Here is an 18,872-nt window from a genome sequence, read left to right on the forward strand (position 1 = left end):
TGTGTTTTAAAGATTTCGTGAACAAATTTTGCCACTGGACGTGGAACAACAAACAATCCTTCAATCCAAATTTTGACATGTTTACTGGGTGTGGATTGGTATAACGGGCGATGAATATATAGCAGGAGACGCTCACACTGGCGTTGCATCCCGTCTCGCTCCTCATTTTTTGTTTATGCTCGTTTTGTATATTGTTGGAAAGGATCTGAACATCGGTAAACTACTGTTGCCCAAAAAATAATGTTCCCGACATCAAGGATTGCGTGTTTTAACACAGTCTGTTAACCATACTGGTCGAGTACATATTGTCGTTTTCTTGTTGAGTTACTCTCCAGCACCAATAAATGACCGCACATTTTATGCGGAGGCTATAATTCTACAAAATCTTTTTTTCTTTTGCTAAGTGCAAGTCTATGGGACAGAGTAACGCATGTGCCAGTTTTCTTATGAACACTATAAACACCGTGTACATTAAAATTTTAATAAAGAATGATCAGAAAGTGTGATCAAAGTCATAATAGTTAATTTAATATATCGAGTTTTGTATGATGAATCATTACCTTCACTCATCGATATGACAGGTAGACATAACCTTTTATTTTTACCATGTACTATTCAGATAAATCATATTTTAAGTTGTTCCAAAATTCTGATATAGATGCTTCAATTAAACCTTTATATATAAAATTATCCTGTATTGCATACCCTGAAAAAAACCTTGTTAATAACAGGTCATTTAATTTCACGTTAAGATATATTGATGATTTTCTTCCCATTAACAATCAAAACTTTTCTGATTGGGTTCCATTAATATTTCCTTCAGAACTAGAAATTAAATAAACAACAGACACGGCTTCCTCCGCCTCATGTTTAGACTTATACTTTGAATTTGACATTAGCGGTCATGTTAGTACCAGAATATATGACAAAGAAGACGATTTTAAATTTGAAATTATAAATTTCCCCCACCTTAACAGCAATATGCCAACATCATCTGCATATGGGATATACATTTCCCAACTCATTCGGTATTCAGCAGCTTGCGGCTGCTACTCAGACTAAATAAAAGTTGATGAACCAGGATTATGTCCAATAATGTCTCGTCCTTTTTCTGAAACAGGTCATTGAAAGATACCAAGACCTAGTTGATAAATATATATTAACTTTACAAATGATACATGATGGTCTTAAAGTATAGATTCTCGGTACTATAATCTTCATTACGTGTTATAGTGTTCTTTTTATTTGCCATTGTATATTATTAAACTTTACTGTTTAGTCCAGGTTTGGTAATATACTTTTGACATGGCTCGTTATTTATACATCCCGCCACATTGTGTTATTGTGCTTTGGTTTGTATTCTTGTCTTTCATTTTTCCTTATGTACTTGATCTGTAGAATGTTCATATGCCATTCTGTTTTTCTTTGTGGAACTAGTTATTTGTTCTTATAGTGATACACATTGTTGTCAAGATAGTGGAATTCTATGCGACTTGCATGAACGTGAGAGGTTTAGCTAGCTATAAAAACAGGTTTAATCCACCATTTTCTACATAAGGAAATGGTAGTACCAAGTCAGGAATATAACAATTGTTTTTAATTCGTTTGATGTGTTTGAGCTTTTATATTTGTCATTTCCGTTTGGAGTTTGCCATGGAGTTCGTGATTTTTGTTATTTTACCTTTTTCGCATATCCTGTTTACTATCCCAATGCATGTTTAAATATACGGACGCATGATCAAATGTGTATAGAATGCTTTTTTTATTACTTACTTATTACGAAATATGCTTTAATTTGTTGAGATTGTACTAAAAGTATTGAATATTAAGATTCACAATTGGTAGTTTTAATTGTCATGCATTCTTAATTGTATACATGTATCTTTTCATATGAGATTTAACAATAACTATCATATTTGTGGTCAGCATCATCATAACATCTGGTTGAAGCAAAATTGGACTAAGAAGTTTCAGCGTGATGGCTGGTAAGTTGTATATAAACTGAAATAAAAGTTAATGGGATGAATGTCAATAAAGCAACTATCGATAAAATAATAAAAGCCCCGCCCCCTAAAAAATATCTTTTATAAAAGACCAGACTCATATCGATACACAGTTTAGAAAAACTTTAAAAAAAAAACACTTTGTGTAGAGGGCCGTATGATTGCCTACAATTGCTTACATCAACTTCATTTGAACTCCTGTAGATAGTTGTCTCATTGGCAATCATACCTCATCTCCTTATATTCCCTTACTAACGTCTACTTCATTATTTTCTGATTAGTTTCTTATTGGATTTGCGGTTATACTTCCCTCATTTTAATATTTTTATAAAGAAACAAAGTACCAATCTAAGAGTATTCAGTTACTGAAAGCTAGTTCATAGCCAAAAACTAATAAAATCATACATCCTAGACAACATATATATCCTAGACAACATGTATATCCAAGACAACATATATATCCAAGAAATATATGTATCCAAGACAACATGCATATCCAAGACAACATATATGTTTAAGACAACATATATATGCCAGATAACATATATATATATATATATCAGTATACATCAAATGGACGTCATATTCAATGATGTTGATGTTGATGTTAATTGTTAATTGTAAATTAATCCAACGATTACATTGAGTCATAACAATAACGATGTCAGGTAACATTAATTTTTGTTCGGACATTACTTTAATGCGCACTTGTTAACTTTCAGAAATATAAAAGCGTCGACCATTACATAAGTAAGTTAATTTAGGGATCAGCTGAAGCATGCTCTCGGGTTGGGAATTTTCGCGCTACGTTGATGACCCATTGGGGCCCTGGACTGTTTTATGCTATTTGGTCGGGTTGTTGTCTTTTTGACACATTCCGCGTTTCCATTCTCTATTCTAATATAAAACCTTTGCTTATATACGGTGTATGGCTGCTCAACCAGTCTTCGGAATGAAATATTAAAAAAATGCAATTAAAGTGGATCAATCATTGAAATAATAGTTAATATTTCTTCATTGTAAGTTACTTAAATATTGAATTTACCGACGAGTGTTTAAAATAAGGCATTACCACCAATGGTGCGCAGAAAAATACAAAAGAAATTTTAAAGTGTCAGTCAAAATTCGTATAAGTCGAAGAGAAAACATCGCATGGCTAAAATGAAAAACAACATTTTAAGGTCTTGGTTTGATTTGTTTCAGAAGTTATAGAATTAATGCCTGGTTCGACGGATACAGAATGGATTACCAAATCGGTATGGTGAACATTTTATTCAAATTCATTTTTTTATGTTTTATTGTAAACTCCAAGGAAGCTAACGAATTAAATGTTACAGCAGAAATAAAATGTATAAAAGTACGTGCTGGTTCAACAACTGAATACTTCATGTCCATGGTAGTTTAAACAGAGAAGCAGACGATACTAAAGGGACATTCAAACTTACAAGCAGAAGACAAACATACGACTTTAACTATGGCGAAAAGACAACCACCGCATACAAATGTAACGATTGAGTAACACGAGTCCTACAAAAAAAACGGGGATGATGTCAAGTCCTCTATAATAATATGCACACTCAGTTCCATAGCGACGACCTAACATGTTGTCATTATCTTAAAATATACAAATAAATGCACAATAAAAATAACGCCTCTTTCCTTAGTTATCACATGTTTATCTGTACAATTTAGTGACGCACCACGTGCATTTAACATTCAACATTGATTTGTCTCTTAGAAAAACAGAAATGAAATCGTTATTATAATTTAAAAAAAATAGTTCTTTAAATAAACAAATTGAGCGAAAAATTATTGAACAAGTGACCAAACTTCTGCATACTAATATAATGATAAGTCATAAAACATATAGCTTTAAAGTTCATTTGTAGGGGTTTTGTGATTTATCTCCTTCGTATTGTTTTAAACCAAAATAGATTTGCAATATTTAATAGAAATTTTACTATATTGTTTAATGTTAACAGGAGAGAGATATCCTTTTAATATAAGTAAAGAAAAACCATCTCTATCGGGAATTTCTTTGAAGTAAAACTATATTGTCTACTGTTTGCCTTAAAATAAACTATTTCATTAAACTGCATCAAGTTATCTCTTAAACGTTCGTAACAGATTTTCGATTACCGAATATTTTTGGCTCAAACCTCACCAAAGGGACATTATTTTTCAAAATGCACATCTGGTGCAATAAGATTTGTACCGTTAAAGATATTACAGATGATCAATAGATATGGGGTTATTTCATATCATTTATTTCCAAAGTTTTCACGCACCGTCTTGATAGAGATGCATGTATGTCTTTTCCAGGAATCGGAATCTGAAGATGAGGGTCGTCGAAAAACAAAGAACTTGGTAAGTACATCCCACCCTAAATATCTTTGAAATATCAAAACTTTAAATAAGACAATAGTTATTTAGTCAATTTAAATACAAATGATGTTCAGGCACTTTTTTCCCAACCTGGGTAATACTAAATACTTTAAAACATTTCAACCATTCCTGGCCATCATTTATTCTATCGTCTGACGGATTGACTTTCAGCAATGAAAGAACCATTCCTGGTATTCATTTTTTTCTATCGTCTAACGGAAAGACTTTACCACTTATTTCTATCTAGCGTCTGACGGATTGACTATTCTAATCGGTTATCAGGCCATTAGTTTTCTCGTTTGATTTGTTTTATATTTGTCATTTCAGTGCTTTTTATAGCTTACAAGGCTGTATGGATCTTGCTCATTGTTGAAGGCCTTACGATGATCTATAATTGTTAGCTTCTTTGTTTTTTAATCCCTGGTGGAGAGTAGTCTCTTTTGCAATCATACCACATCTCTTTAATTTTTATTAAGTACAGGACTGACTACAAATGGACGACTGAACTCATAGATGAACCACATTACCAAACTATTCATTCATGTATAGACCTGAGCATTGTATTGTTATGTTTCTTTGGCTGCGTCAGTCCATGAGCTAATAATATTAACATAGTAGAATAACGTGTTGTTAAATGGTATTTGTTAAATCATTTTTGCTGCCTGAATTAAAGATATGACGGAATGAAACAATTCAAAAGAAAAATATGGTTCATTAATACAAAAGGTATAAACAAAATAGAAGATTGCATACAGCTACACACGTCAACCATAAAATAACAATATCTTAAGACAGACACATAAATAGGACGTTAACCGCAAAATAACAGTATCATGGGACAGAAAATAAATAGGACGTCAACCACAGATTAACAGTCTCCTAGGTCAGGCACATACATTGTTTAGCCGAGTGTAAATTGTATGTGAGGGCTCCACTCTTACTTACCTGCAAGACCGTTGTAATTGCACAACATAATAACAACCTGTTACAATCAGTTGGATAGGACTTATTTAACTAATCATTACCACAATCACTAAAAAATAAACCATAAAATTACAATATATAAGAGGACTTGGTATTTAAAACCTTCAACTTATAAATAAACCAAGTGTACAAAGACATACATTGATTGGTTTTACCAACTTTATATTGAAAAAAACTTCTTTTAATTTCTTGTCATATATGATGTAGAAATTCTCTCAACAAAATATAATCAAGACCAAATTTTTTTCAATAAATTCAATTATTGCTTAACTTTTGGTGTAATTTTATGTTGTAACTTTGGTGTTACACAAAAGCCATAACAAACGTTATACTAGTATATTGTGACCCTTGTTCGTACTTTTAAGCTTAAATTTAAAATAAGTTGGATTTACGATTCAGAGAGAAATTCAGTAAAGGAGAATATTCCTAATTTGGTAACAGATAGAAGTGTGTCCTTAGATGTGCTGTAATAAATAAATGCAACACAACGTTGCCCATTTGAATTTTCATAATTTGTAGAAAATTTTCATCAACAGAATTCAGTAGATATAGATAAAACCTTGACCTTTTTAATAATATGTTCTCATAAACTATGGAGATTGTTGACCCTTCTGAATGTCTCTGATAAAAAAATAAGTATTTATGTTGTTTTAATAGCCTTATGTTGTAATGTTTAAGCTTATATATTTTAAACAGGAAATTCAAGGCCATACAAGTGTGCTCTCAGAAAAAAAGTATTGAAATTGTTTTAACAGCTTTTTGTAATGTTTAAGCTTATTTATTTTTAACAGGAAATTCAAGGCCATAAAAGTGTTGGTGGGAGGATGTTACATTGTAAAACCTTCTATGGTTACAAAATTACAGATTTAAAAAGACAGTATATTGAAGGTATTGGATATACTTATATATATTATAAATATATGGTGGGTTTGAATTGCAATTATATACTTGCTCTATTTCTCTGAGCTTTCAACCATTTAGATTGACATCTTTCTTTGTCCGACTATTCTGAAACACAGTAGATGCTATAAATGACATGGCAATGATACATCTCGGCATTTCATCTTTTTTATTGACCTTACATGATGAAAATGTTTTTCACTTTTACATGAGATTTTTAATTGAGCTGAGAAGACAATAGCTATACATGGTTATATTACACTACTAGCATATGAAAATAAACAGCAACAATATATTTAGATTGCGCTTGCAAGTTCTTGTCCTTCCGTCAGCGGGATTTTCTGCGACACAAGAGATGATTTCAGCTTCCCAATTGTGAACTTTCCAATTTTATGCAGCAACATTCCAGCAGCAACTGCATACGGAGTATATATCTCCCAGTTGATACGATATTCCAGGGTTGTATTTCCTATCATGATTTCCTTGGTAGAGGGTTGCTGCTCACAAGGAAGCTTTTAAACCAAGACTGCCCTACAGATATGTTCCAATTGTCGTAACTACAATCTCGGCCCCTTTTCCCCGAATATGACATACCGAATTAGACGTATCACTTGTTTTGTACTGACATTAGCAACACGAAGGGTACCACATGTGGAGCAGGATCTGCTTATAATTCCGGATCACATGAGATCACCCCCAGTTTTTGGTGGGGTTTGTGTTGCTCAGTCTTTAGTTTTCTAAGTTGTGATTTGTGTACTGTTTTTTGTCTGTGTGGCTTTTTCTTTTTTTTTGCCATGGCGTGTTCGGTTTATTTTCAACTTGTGAGTTTGAATGTTTTTTTGTTATCTTTCGCCTCTCTTTTAAATCGGTATTATATTAAAAAATGGAATATAATGTGCTTTGTTAATTGTCCAAGAGATTGGACAAAGTGATTTGATACATTACAAAAGTCTTTGACTTATTTGTACTGAAGGGTTCAAACAGTGTTATTTTATTTAAAAAGAGTAACTTAACAATGATATATGTTCTAGAGGAACATTTCCAATTGTAAATAAAGCATAATTGATTGGGCAAATGTATTGTAGTATATAAGCAAACCAAACTGCATTTTACGAAAATTCAAAATGGATTATAAAAAATATGAAAGGATATTTATAATTCAAGATTAGGATGAAAGCCACTGTGGACAGTTTATATAATTACAATACTGAAGAAACATTTGCAATTTTTAATTATCATCAAAAGTTGAAGTTTCCGTACAAACTTAGTAAATTACAACACTAGGAACAGTAGACTGCCTGTTATATTTTGACTTACATACTTCTTACATTTGTGGAAAGTCTATGACAAACGAGACGATTTCAATTTCGAAACTATAAATTTCTCCCACCTCGGTATTTATACATCCCTACATTGTATTATTGTGGTATGGTCATATTTGTATTCTTGTCTTTCATTTTTGCTTATGTACTTTGTCTATAGAGTATCTATAGTCCATTTTGTTTTTCTTTGTTGACAGATTTGTTTTTTTTTAAAGTGATTGCGATTAGACCACAATATTGACTGCTGTACCCCAATTTTTGACATGTATATCTATTTTGTCTGGTTGTTTTGCTCACACATTTTGTTGGCAATTCCATTGAGTTCTATGCGACTGTCATATAAGTAAGAGGTTTAGCTAGCAATATTACCAGGTTTAATCCACCATTCTACACAAGGAAATGCCTGTACTAATTCAGGAATATATCAGTTGTTTTCCATTCGTTTGATGTGTTTGAGCTTTTAATTTTGCCATTTGATAAGGGACTTTCCGTTTTGAAATTTTATTGGAGTTCGGTATTTTTGTTATTTTACTTTTTATGAAAATTCAAGCTATTCATACTAGTTGTAATTTGTTTTTGTTATTTTTTATAATGAAATATTATAAAGTACATTGAAGTCATTTTCTTAACTGTTTGGATTCACTTTACCACCTACAAAGAGTCCTCAAGAATATTTAGATAATATACACGTGTTTTAGTTGATTAATCTTTATATTTCTAGGCGATTGTGGTATGTGTATAGTTGAGTTCGGAGATGGATTCGCACAGAAAAAGGTAGAGGTTTTGTTGTTTCTTAATAATGTTCACCGAAAACGAATGTTATAAATCCTGCATTTGATTAAAATACAATTTTAAAGTCTGTTGGTAATCTTAAATGATAGTCCTGAGAATAAAAATGACAACTGGATGTACCGTATATCGGGTTTTTTTCGCGTGTGATTAATTTTCGCTTTATTCGCAGCTACTAAAAAACGCGAAAATTTGACCCGCGTAAATTTCACTGCAAATTGAAAGATTTATCGTTGTTCGACAGTTTCATACATTATACTGTAAATTACCGAGTCTTTTGTGTTCTTCGACGGATCTAAAGAATGGGCATACTTAATTAAGATCTCTGTTTTCATAATAATTATATCGATTAATCATACATTCCACACCTTTTGACAACGCAGCAATCAGTGACATGTTAAATAAAATTGAGAATGGAAATGGGGAATGAGAATGGAAATGGAGAATGTTAATCTATTGATTTGTGTCATAATCCGAACATTTTGCATGTAATGTAAAAATAAAATGAAAATAATTCACATTTACATGGATTTTTGTATATCTGTAATGATCAAAACCTTCAAGTTTTAGCATGCTCCAATGCACATAATTTACGTTCCATAAAAGTTCTCTGAATTATGTGTATTTTTGTTTGTATAAGTCATATTTATTTGTATTCGATTTCTTGTCAGTTACACAAGTTTATGTTGTTTACATCTTTATCAATACGATATAGTTATTTTTTCGCGTGTATTTCTCATTCAGCAAAAATTATACACAGTGTAAATTTAACCTGCCCATTTTGTCATCATATCATGAAAAAAAGGCCGACGCGGTATATGTAAGACAATATACATAAAAGTAATATGACACAAAGTACAACCTTACAGAGAAGACAATGAGGCAAAAATGAGCACCATCCGTTCCGCGGGTCATGAATTTATAGTTTTAAAATGAAAATGTAACATAGAAAATGAAAGAAAAATTCACAAAATCATCGTTACGTAAAATATGTAATGAAAAACATGAAATAAAAATTGTATTGCTATAAAACCAAAAACTTAGTTCAATATACCATGTTCTTGTAGAGTCTGTCTGGTTAAATTGATTGATTGATTGATGATTGCTTTACGCCTCATCAGCACAAAACGGCTATTCAAATATTATAATATATATATATATAATTGTTTTTGATCAGACATGAAGTCCTTCAATTTACTAAAACTTTAGTTTAAAGCGAAAATACTTATTTACAAATAAAAATTCATCAACTAGATAACATGATAAAAACTTAAAATCATTTTAAACTAATGCAACAAATTCATATAGCATAAACGATTCGTTGAAATTCTTCACGCACGTTTTAGACCCATACGTTCTTAATGGTAAAACATTGTAGGTTAACAAAATACACATCCAGTAATGTCAAAGATACCCGTTCACGTCTACTTAATTTGACATAGTACAAGATCACCTGTATGAATGTGTGAGCTCTATTAACACACACAGACCTCATTGTTATATCACATTTTGAGAAGGGACTGACACTGATGAAGGCTATTTGTTGGTCCGAAATATCTGTCAATACGATTTCATTCCATCTTTTTTATATCTTTATCTTTTATCAATATCGTTGCACAAATCCTAAAACTTATATATATATAGGAATACGTGACTTGGCTGCTGGATCCCGTTTGTTGTCACGATAACAAATTATGTCTGTTTGGGTTGCTAATCCAATTTTGTTGATAAAGTGGAAGGTTTAGCTAGCTACTCAACCAGGTTAAACCCACTATTTTCATCCGAAAATGCTTGTTTCAAGGCAGGAATATGACTGTTGTTTTCCTTTCGTTCCGTTGTTTAATATAGTCGAGCGTTTGGTTTTGTCAAGTTATATGGACATTAAGCTTGGAGTTTGGTATTTTTGATAAAATGTAATCATCAAAGATAGAAAAAATAGTTCTTAGAAAACAGTCTACAATGCAGATTAAGCATTGGTAATTGACTGCCTAGTAACTAATGTTTTACTTTTTACTACTAGCGCTTTCCAAACAATGTATATCCGATACGATCATATTGCAATATATTCATCGTCATCATAATCTTCAGCATATGTTTTTAATAATCAATTTTCTCTTCCAATTTATTGCATCATAGAACTTTTATTTATAGATTGAGGTGATCTGTTGGGAATCGTTGCGGTTTGGAGACAAACGAAAGTTACACAAACCGTTGACGTGTCTCATATTTGCTAATCGAGAAGAAGATGACAGATTGAAACTAATGGAAGAAGTCATATCTTTTGCAAGTAAGTATATGCAAATCTTTCTAAATTATTAGAACAAATTACAAATTGAAAAAAAACAATGTCATGTGAATCAAAGGCAATGATTTTAAAATGTTTTGTAGGGAGTCATCTATTAGTGTTTAAATGTCTCCAACCACACTAAGTGTACAGGTGCACAGGGAACTACATGTTCCTTAGTCATATTGGTAGTCCTTTCCGGTTTTTTGGAGTTTTTTTGGGGGGTAGGGTTGGGGGGATGTAGTCACCTTCTTCGCGAATGAAAATAACACTTTTATAAAAGAGTACTTCATTAACTAGTATATGTGATATCTTTGATACAAAAACACATGAAGATAACCTATTCAAATCAATACACGTGCATTTCGAGGAAACAAATTAAAAGAATTATTAAAGACAACAGATTTCTGTATTTTTTTACATTTTCTCTGATATTGCATCTAAAAATTTGCTTATTAAGTGAAAATTCAATGTAACCACCAAGTACTGTGTCTTGATATATTAAGTCAGATAAAAATATAACGGTATTTTATAGCTTTTTAGGAATAAAGGTCTAAAAATTCATGAAAAATCCGGAGTTCTTGAAATTATTTTCGATTTCTCTAATATTAGATACAATTATTTAATATGATGTCAACATTACCACCAAGTACACTGCCTTAAGATAAGATGCTCATATCAAATATATAATGGTATTTTATGACACTGTTAGGCAGGGTTTCACCTGATTCAATTTTCAGTTTGTCCACCTCTTTCGCCAAAATAATATATTTTTCGCCACTTTCATAAACATATTTTATCGTTTAAATTTTTTTCTTCTTTGTTACACAAAAAATCATTTTACAGCATTGTTGTCTAATCTATTATAATTCTAGCGGAGACATGTAATACAATCTCTGATTCTACATATATTTTGTTTAATCTGTCTACGTTGTAACAAATAAACACTCCACAATTACAAATATTTACTTTTTTTAAAGATACTATGAAATTGCAATATAAATCATAAAATCATCATTTTTGACTTCTGGGAACACTGGATTCATTTTCAATAAGTCTATCGGATACTTTCCGTCTAGTTGAAGGACAAAGACTGAAGTCAGAGATTTTTCTTCATAACAACAGATTTCTTTTCCGGACCATCGTTAAAAGAAAAAGTTGAGACGTAAAACTATGCTTCAAACACGTGCGTTGCAAAAAGGAATGTGAAGTACCTACTACAAAACAATTACTTCTATCAAAGTTCAAGGAAAAAGACTATAAGGTCAAAGATTTTCTAACTTTTGAACATTTTTCTTCATTTAAACAGTTTCCTGTTCTGGGCCATCGTTTAAAGAAAAAGTTGAGATGTAAAACTATGATTCAAATAAAACACGTGCATCCCTATAACGATTGCTAAGTACCCACTTCAAAATAATTATTTCTATCAAAGTTTTAAAACTATCCTTAAGGTGACATATAACGCCATTTAACCACACAATTTCATTGAATCCACAATCAACACCTTTTTTTTTTAAATAGTCCATTGTTACCGATAGCTAAAAAGTGCAATCAGCTGATTATTGATTTTCTTTCACAATCGTAACGCGCGACAAGTTCAAGGTGAAATCCCAGTATCGTCTGATCAGGGAAGAAGTCCGAAAAAACTGACAACAATTAACAATATAGACGTAGTCAAACGGTTATTATTTATTCGCAAAATCTTTCGCCAATAATGAATTTTAATCGCAACAGTTTTTATTTTTTCTCAAAGTGCGAAAATAGCAATCGCCAGCAGAAACCCATCTGTGGGATAGAATATCGAAAAATTCAAAGAAAAAAGAAACAAAATAAAAGATACCGGATTTCCTGGGAAAAAAATATTTTTAAGTTCTCTTATTTTGGATCTTATGATTTTATATTAAGCACCAATACCTTGCCATCGATTATACATTTTTTTCTTTCGAAGGAATTTGCTTAAAGAAACGCTTGGATAATAGTCACCCGAGAGGCAAGATATTTCATCTTTGCTGCTCTAAGTTCGTCATCCTCGGCAACTCTGGTTGAAAGCGGAGGTGATCATTTTTTGGAAAATGTGCATACTATTTGGATATAATCTCCAATATACTATCGCTTCCCTAAAGTTTAAGACGGTTCCTAGCACCGATTTGATCAGAATTCATTGCAAGACACAACTACTGTGCATTGGTGAATATAGACATGGAGAAACATAAACAAATGATCAATAATATATATATCTGGCCAAGAAACCAGACATTTCTGTGTCATTTGGTCTCATATGGAGAGTTGTCTCATTGACAAACATACCACATCTTCTTTTTTTGTATATAGTATATACATAAATTTCCAACAATTGCTCTTAGCCTGCAGATCCTATACAAACATTTATTCAACAACGAAGCACACGAGATATATTTTAGAAGTTTGGAAAAAATGACGTATGTACATGTATATTGCGAACTGTATACCAATTCCATCAACAAAATGGCCGATAGCGGGAATACTAACGAGCACATATATGAGAGAAGTCATCGTCAGAAAAATTCAAAACGGAAAGTCCTTTATCAAATGGCAAAATTAAAAGCTCAAACACATCAAACGAATTGAAAACAACTGTCATATTGCTGATTTGGTAAAGACATTTCCTTATTTAGAAAATGGTAGAATAAACCTGGTTTTATAATTACCTAAACCTCTCACTTGTATGACAGTCGCATAGATTTCTATTATGTTGACAGCAATGTGTGAGGAAAACAAACAAACATAATAGGTAAAAATGTTAAAAAACATAGAAGCATACACCTCAAGCACGGAGAAACATATTGAAAAGAGAGTATATGAAGTATCAATTCATGACAAAACTTGAGACGTCCCTTAGCAACGGTTTGAGAGGGGAATAAGAGTAGGAATATTTGTAGTGTTTTAGATATTACGTCGATGTAGTCGCTGCTTAGGTGCTGACATGATTCATAACACACTTTTGTTTTTAAATTATCAATTGAAAAATTATTAACAAAGTAAGGTTCTTAACCCCCAGTCGAGGTTGACCTTAGATTTCTTTGTTTTGAATTGCATCGGTTCGTCAGCTAGTTGATCACGTGTTCCGGTAGTTAAACATTTTTGGGGTATGTGCGATCCTGATTAACGCCAATTAGGAGAAGCGCTTTGGTCGCCACAAATGTATAAATTGTTTTCTTTTCACGTTCTTTCAGGACAGACCAAATTGCCTTGTCATTTTGTAGGAACAAGAGTTTTACTGATCTGTGATTCTACCGATATTGCTTTCATCCACTACAAGACAGATAAAGCAATAATTATGGTACGTTGAGGTACTTATGTTCAATAAAAAAAATGTGCAATCGTTGAATATGTATTTTGTATGATTATTATTTTAATTCATTATACATTGTTAATCATAATGTATGTAACCACATAAGAGTTTGTAAATGTTGGGTCTCAATCTCGTTGAATGATACCAATGATACATAATATATGGATTTCAATATTTTCTTAGGAACTTGTAAAACAAGGATTTCGTAGATTCGAAAGAGTGGACATCAATGGATCATGGAAACCAGGAAACGAAATGGATTACTTTAATGAAATTGCAGAATGTATGTTATCTAACAAATAACTACCCTTTTTTCTAAATATGACTTAAATATTAACAGTTGTATGACATGTTTATTTATCAAAACATTAATGTTTTTTCAGTAAAAGGGGCGTGGCTAAATCTAAATAAACATTTTTGGGGGTTTGGTAGGCGAAGTCGTATTGCGTACTAAATTATAAGCCTGATATCCTTAATGAGTGATACATTGATTACTATTTAATAAAGAATGTTTAAAAGATAGATATTGCGTATACCTCCAAGATATAGTTATGATATATTGAATGCTTAGTGTAAATAAAATTACAACCGCAGTGACATCAAATAAATTAGTCAACGTATACGTGATACTTAAAAACGCAACTAATAAAATTCAACCATTGTTAGGAAAAAGTTAAATAACAAAAAATACCGAATTCTAAAGAAATTCAAAACAGAAAGTTCTTTATAAAATAACAAAATCAAAAGCTCAAACACATCAAACGAATGGAACACAACTGTCATGTTCGTGACCTCTCACTTCTATGACATATAGGAGTTATCTTGAATTTCAGTGAGAGGTTAAATGACTGGGACTTTGTTTTATTTTTTTATTTTTGTTTTTAAGTTTTGTCTAGTGTGACAGAAGGTAAACGCATTTTAATATTAGACATTAACATGGTATTATGATGCTGTTTAGACTTACAGTAAAGGCACATAATCTACGAATAGTCACATACCACGTTTGTACGATGCGGTTACTTTGATTTAAGCTTGTATTATTACTATTCTCATTATGAATATATCTATGATAATCTATTTATCTATTCTTATGGTTTTTTTTATTATAAAATTTGTTTCAATTCTTTCTTTGGCTGATAAAAGATTTCTTTGGATTGTACGTTGTACCTGTCATTATACCCATTGGAAACAATTGGAAGAGCCAAAAGATGCAGATACCTATTATTCGATTAAAGGTAAAATATTGTATTGCTAAGAACAACATTTAAAAAATTATCTTAGTTTGCATTTCGCAAAGAATGCATAAATACATAAGAAATTTAAATTTCACAAATATATTTGAATGTGTTTAAATTTCACTGAATTGAACAAATCATACAAAAGATATTTATTCCGATACGTGAATATACTTAAATTTTATATTCATGTTAAAAAAAGTAATTCTCTCAATATTTTTAACAATAAATTTATGATGTTTTTGTTTGAGTTTACGTTAAAATAATTAGTTTTAGATACTAATAAATTAAAATCAGAATATTTTACAAATTATCGATAGAAGTAAAACAACTAGTCAGTGGTTAAATTGGTGTAAACTAAGTTCTCACTGTCAGATGGATAATTTCTGTCAATACACCATATTGGCAACCAACTTTTTCTTTTTTTTTATGTTGTTGAATCTCAATTTTTATGTTTTGAAACAAATTTGACACATTTCGGAATGTTTCCCAAAACAAAGTTATGAAATCAAATCATGGAATGTAGTACGGCTTTATCAACGAATGTCAAAAAACGAAAAAAACAAAACAAACTATGGAACTCAGAAGAAAGAACAAAACATTGGGTTCTCGTCATGATTATGTTTTAGTTTAACTCCTACATTTACCATTTTATGTATACCAGAACGACATGTCCGATGTTAGTGTTTTATGGCCGGAAGACGTTGATCAGAGTTTTACAGAATACACAACAGATACTGAAAGTGAATGGCGTTTAAAGAAAACAAAATCAGTGACGGATGATTTTCCGTCTGATAGTGTTATTTCGGAAAACTGGTGTGACTTTGATATTATCGTTTGTCAGATGCTTATTAGAGGTATATTTCCACAATAAGGTATTAATACACAATTTGGATTTGAATGACTCCAGTTTAAGGAATTAATTTAGGTTTACAGACTTATTTCACATGAAATAAAAAAAAAAAAAAGAGGCGTTGGTACACATCAGACAGTCGAAACAAATAATTTAAAGAGAAACAGACAACGCCATAGCAAAAACATGGAAGGCCACGATCGTTGTAACATGTCCGTTTTCATTTGCAACAACTTGTTTCGTAACGGTCAGACATCTTCGTAAAGTGCAAGTAAAATATTCACAGGGATGACTACCACTTAACACATGGAACCCTTTGTTCAACAGCTTCTCTGTTTGCAGCAACCCGTTTTCAAGAATGTATTGTCAATTTCTTGATACAATTCAAACTATGAACAAGTAAAAGTATTCATTCAACCATAAATTTACATATCATTAATACCAAATTGTCATTAAAGATTAATGGAAGTTAAAAAAAAAAAAAAATGCTCATTATAAATTGTACATCTGTTGGCTTATTTTCTGTGTCAAATAGATACGAACTAAGAGATAGGTTCCTCCTGAAATTGATCCAAGCTACTCATTGCCTGTTTGGAAGAAATGTTTATTTTAGTCTAAAATGTTTGTAAATGAATTGGTATTTGTGTTTACTGCCCACCGTATCTTTCAAAGTCTTTTGGAATATACCTCAAATATAACTTACAAAATTTAAGTGGTCAATAACAATGTATATCTATGTATAAATTGTGTTATCTTATATTTCTAGTTTATATGGACGAGGATTTAGCAGAGCAAACATTTGTAAGTTGTATTTCTCAGAGAAATAATATAAATATCCTCTAAAAAGGTGGAGGTATGATATAAACCATTATTAATTAGTTGCAAAAATAGTTATCTTAGTCACGCATAACAAAATTATGTTTATCATTTTGATTCAGAAACATCTTGATATCAAGTTGTCTCTTTAGTACAGAAAGGTTATCTGTGATTTCACTTTCACGACATAAACCTGTTGCCGTTCATATACTGACGTATAATGTTCATTTTACGCATATTTTTAGTCAAGTGATATATGAGCTGTACCCCTAAATGCTATTTTTTTAAAAATATTAACATATTGTAAACAAAAACATTGTGTAAATTGTAGTTAAAAGATCCTAAAATATTGCTATTTTGGTTAAGATTTTGCTATTTTGCACACAATGTATTCTTGTCTTTAATTTTTGCTTATGTGCTTTGTCTATTTGCCATTTTGTTTTTCTTTGTTGAAATGATTGTTTGTTTTTATAGTGTTTACGATTATAACACGGTGTTGAATGTTGTATCCCAATGTTTTACATTTTTGCCTATGATGTCTCTTTGTTTTGTTCACACATTTTTGTCAATATAATGGAATTTTATGCGACTGTCATACAATTAAGAGGTCTAGCTAGCTATAAAACCAGGTTTAATCCATCATTTTTTACATAAGGAAATGCCTGTACCAAGTTAGGAATACGACAGTTGTTTTCCATTCGTTTGGTGTGCTTGAACTGTTATTTTTGCTATTTGATAAAGGACGTTCCGTTTCAAATTTATCTTTGAGCGGTATTTTTGTTGGTTTTACTTTTTCGACGTTTGAACACTAATTTAGACGTATTAGACAAAATAAAAAAATTAAAATATATGCTAATACCGATGTCCGACTTTCGTCTGATGAACATCTGAGGAATGTTTTTTGGTAGAATTGTAATACAATTTTGATCTGAACAGCTCAATGCGGTATGGGTTTTGCTCATTGTTGAGGAATGTATGGTGACCAATAGTTTTTAACTTCTACGTCATCTTATCTCTGGTGGAAGGTTGTCTCATTGGCAATCATAGCACATCTTCTTTTTTTTTATAATTGGAAGACCGAACAATAAATCGTAAAGACATTTTCATTCTTTAATATAATTTTCAAACTTATCCAACGCAGCAAATTCAGTGATGTTAGACAAATTGCTTGCAGTCAATTAAGATCTGTTCAGTCCATGTTCAGATTGTTTAGTAGTTGTTCCTTACCTGTACCCATCAACATCATGCTGAATGTCTGAAACGCTACTGAACAATAATAAATTGACTGCAAACGAATTGTCGATTGAATTTAATGCCACATTTTTTGCGGTGGGACTACTAAACATTATGACTTTATATTTGGTCAGGAGCTTTGCAGTGATGAGTTGTAACGTATGAGCATTTTGCGGATCTGTCAAACAGTTACTTCATGTTATCCGATACTTCGAATTACGAGTAGGACATGCTCTGCACGTCAAAGGGTTCATTCTTGTATATGTTTTATTTTCTATGTCAGCACTGGTTATTTTTTTTTCATTTAGTTAGTTGGAAAGAAAACTCACAAAAAATTCGATTTTTAATGATTGTTATTTTATATTTTACTTATGTTTCAATAACATGGCATGAATTTTATGTTTCAGAAAGAAATACATGCATACAATCATACTGCATTGTTCATGTACCTTTTGAAGAAAGGGGAGTGGAATATTCCAAAAAAGTACATAAAATGGCCAATCGATCTGAAGAGTGCTCTAGAATACATATATGAGGAGGTGAAGGTTCTAATGTTGTTAACAGTGTACAAAAAGAATGAAATAATTATCAATTAGTTATATGCGTGAATAAAAAACATCTTCATTAACACCTACATCCGGTGTTCCCCATATGAATCACACAACAGGCTTTCAAATAAATCAGCTGTGGGTAAAAAGAACTGAGACAAATATGCACCGAACACTGAACAAATAAAT

The 18,872-nt window shown here is 31.4% G+C and overlaps 1 protein-coding gene across 1 annotated transcript in view; it reads left to right on the forward strand.

The window, feature by feature from the left end:
- Positions 1–1,899: 1,899 nt before the first annotated feature.
- LOC127720667 (transient receptor potential cation channel subfamily M member 2-like) overlaps positions 1,900–18,872 on the forward strand; it is a 42,427-nt gene continuing 25,454 nt past the window's right edge. The window contains exons 1-12 of the mRNA XM_052227379.1: positions 1,900–1,985; positions 3,207–3,259; positions 4,326–4,370; positions 6,164–6,260; positions 8,316–8,368; positions 10,535–10,670; positions 13,880–13,986; positions 14,182–14,281; positions 15,142–15,233; positions 15,898–16,090; positions 16,853–16,887; positions 18,543–18,674. Coding sequence (XP_052083339.1) covers positions 1,979–1,985; positions 3,207–3,259; positions 4,326–4,370; positions 6,164–6,260; positions 8,316–8,368; positions 10,535–10,670; positions 13,880–13,986; positions 14,182–14,281; positions 15,142–15,233; positions 15,898–16,090; positions 16,853–16,887; positions 18,543–18,674 — 1,050 coding nt within the window. The 5' untranslated portion in view covers positions 1,900–1,978. The remainder of the gene's footprint in view (positions 1,986–3,206; positions 3,260–4,325; positions 4,371–6,163; positions 6,261–8,315; positions 8,369–10,534; positions 10,671–13,879; positions 13,987–14,181; positions 14,282–15,141; positions 15,234–15,897; positions 16,091–16,852; positions 16,888–18,542; positions 18,675–18,872) is intronic.

The sequence above is a fragment of the Mytilus californianus genome, unplaced genomic scaffold, assembly GCF_021869535.1.
Source record: "Mytilus californianus isolate M0D057914Y unplaced genomic scaffold, xbMytCali1.0.p SCAF_11, whole genome shotgun sequence".
In the NCBI taxonomy this organism is placed as follows: Eukaryota; Metazoa; Mollusca; class Bivalvia; order Mytilida; family Mytilidae; genus Mytilus; species Mytilus californianus.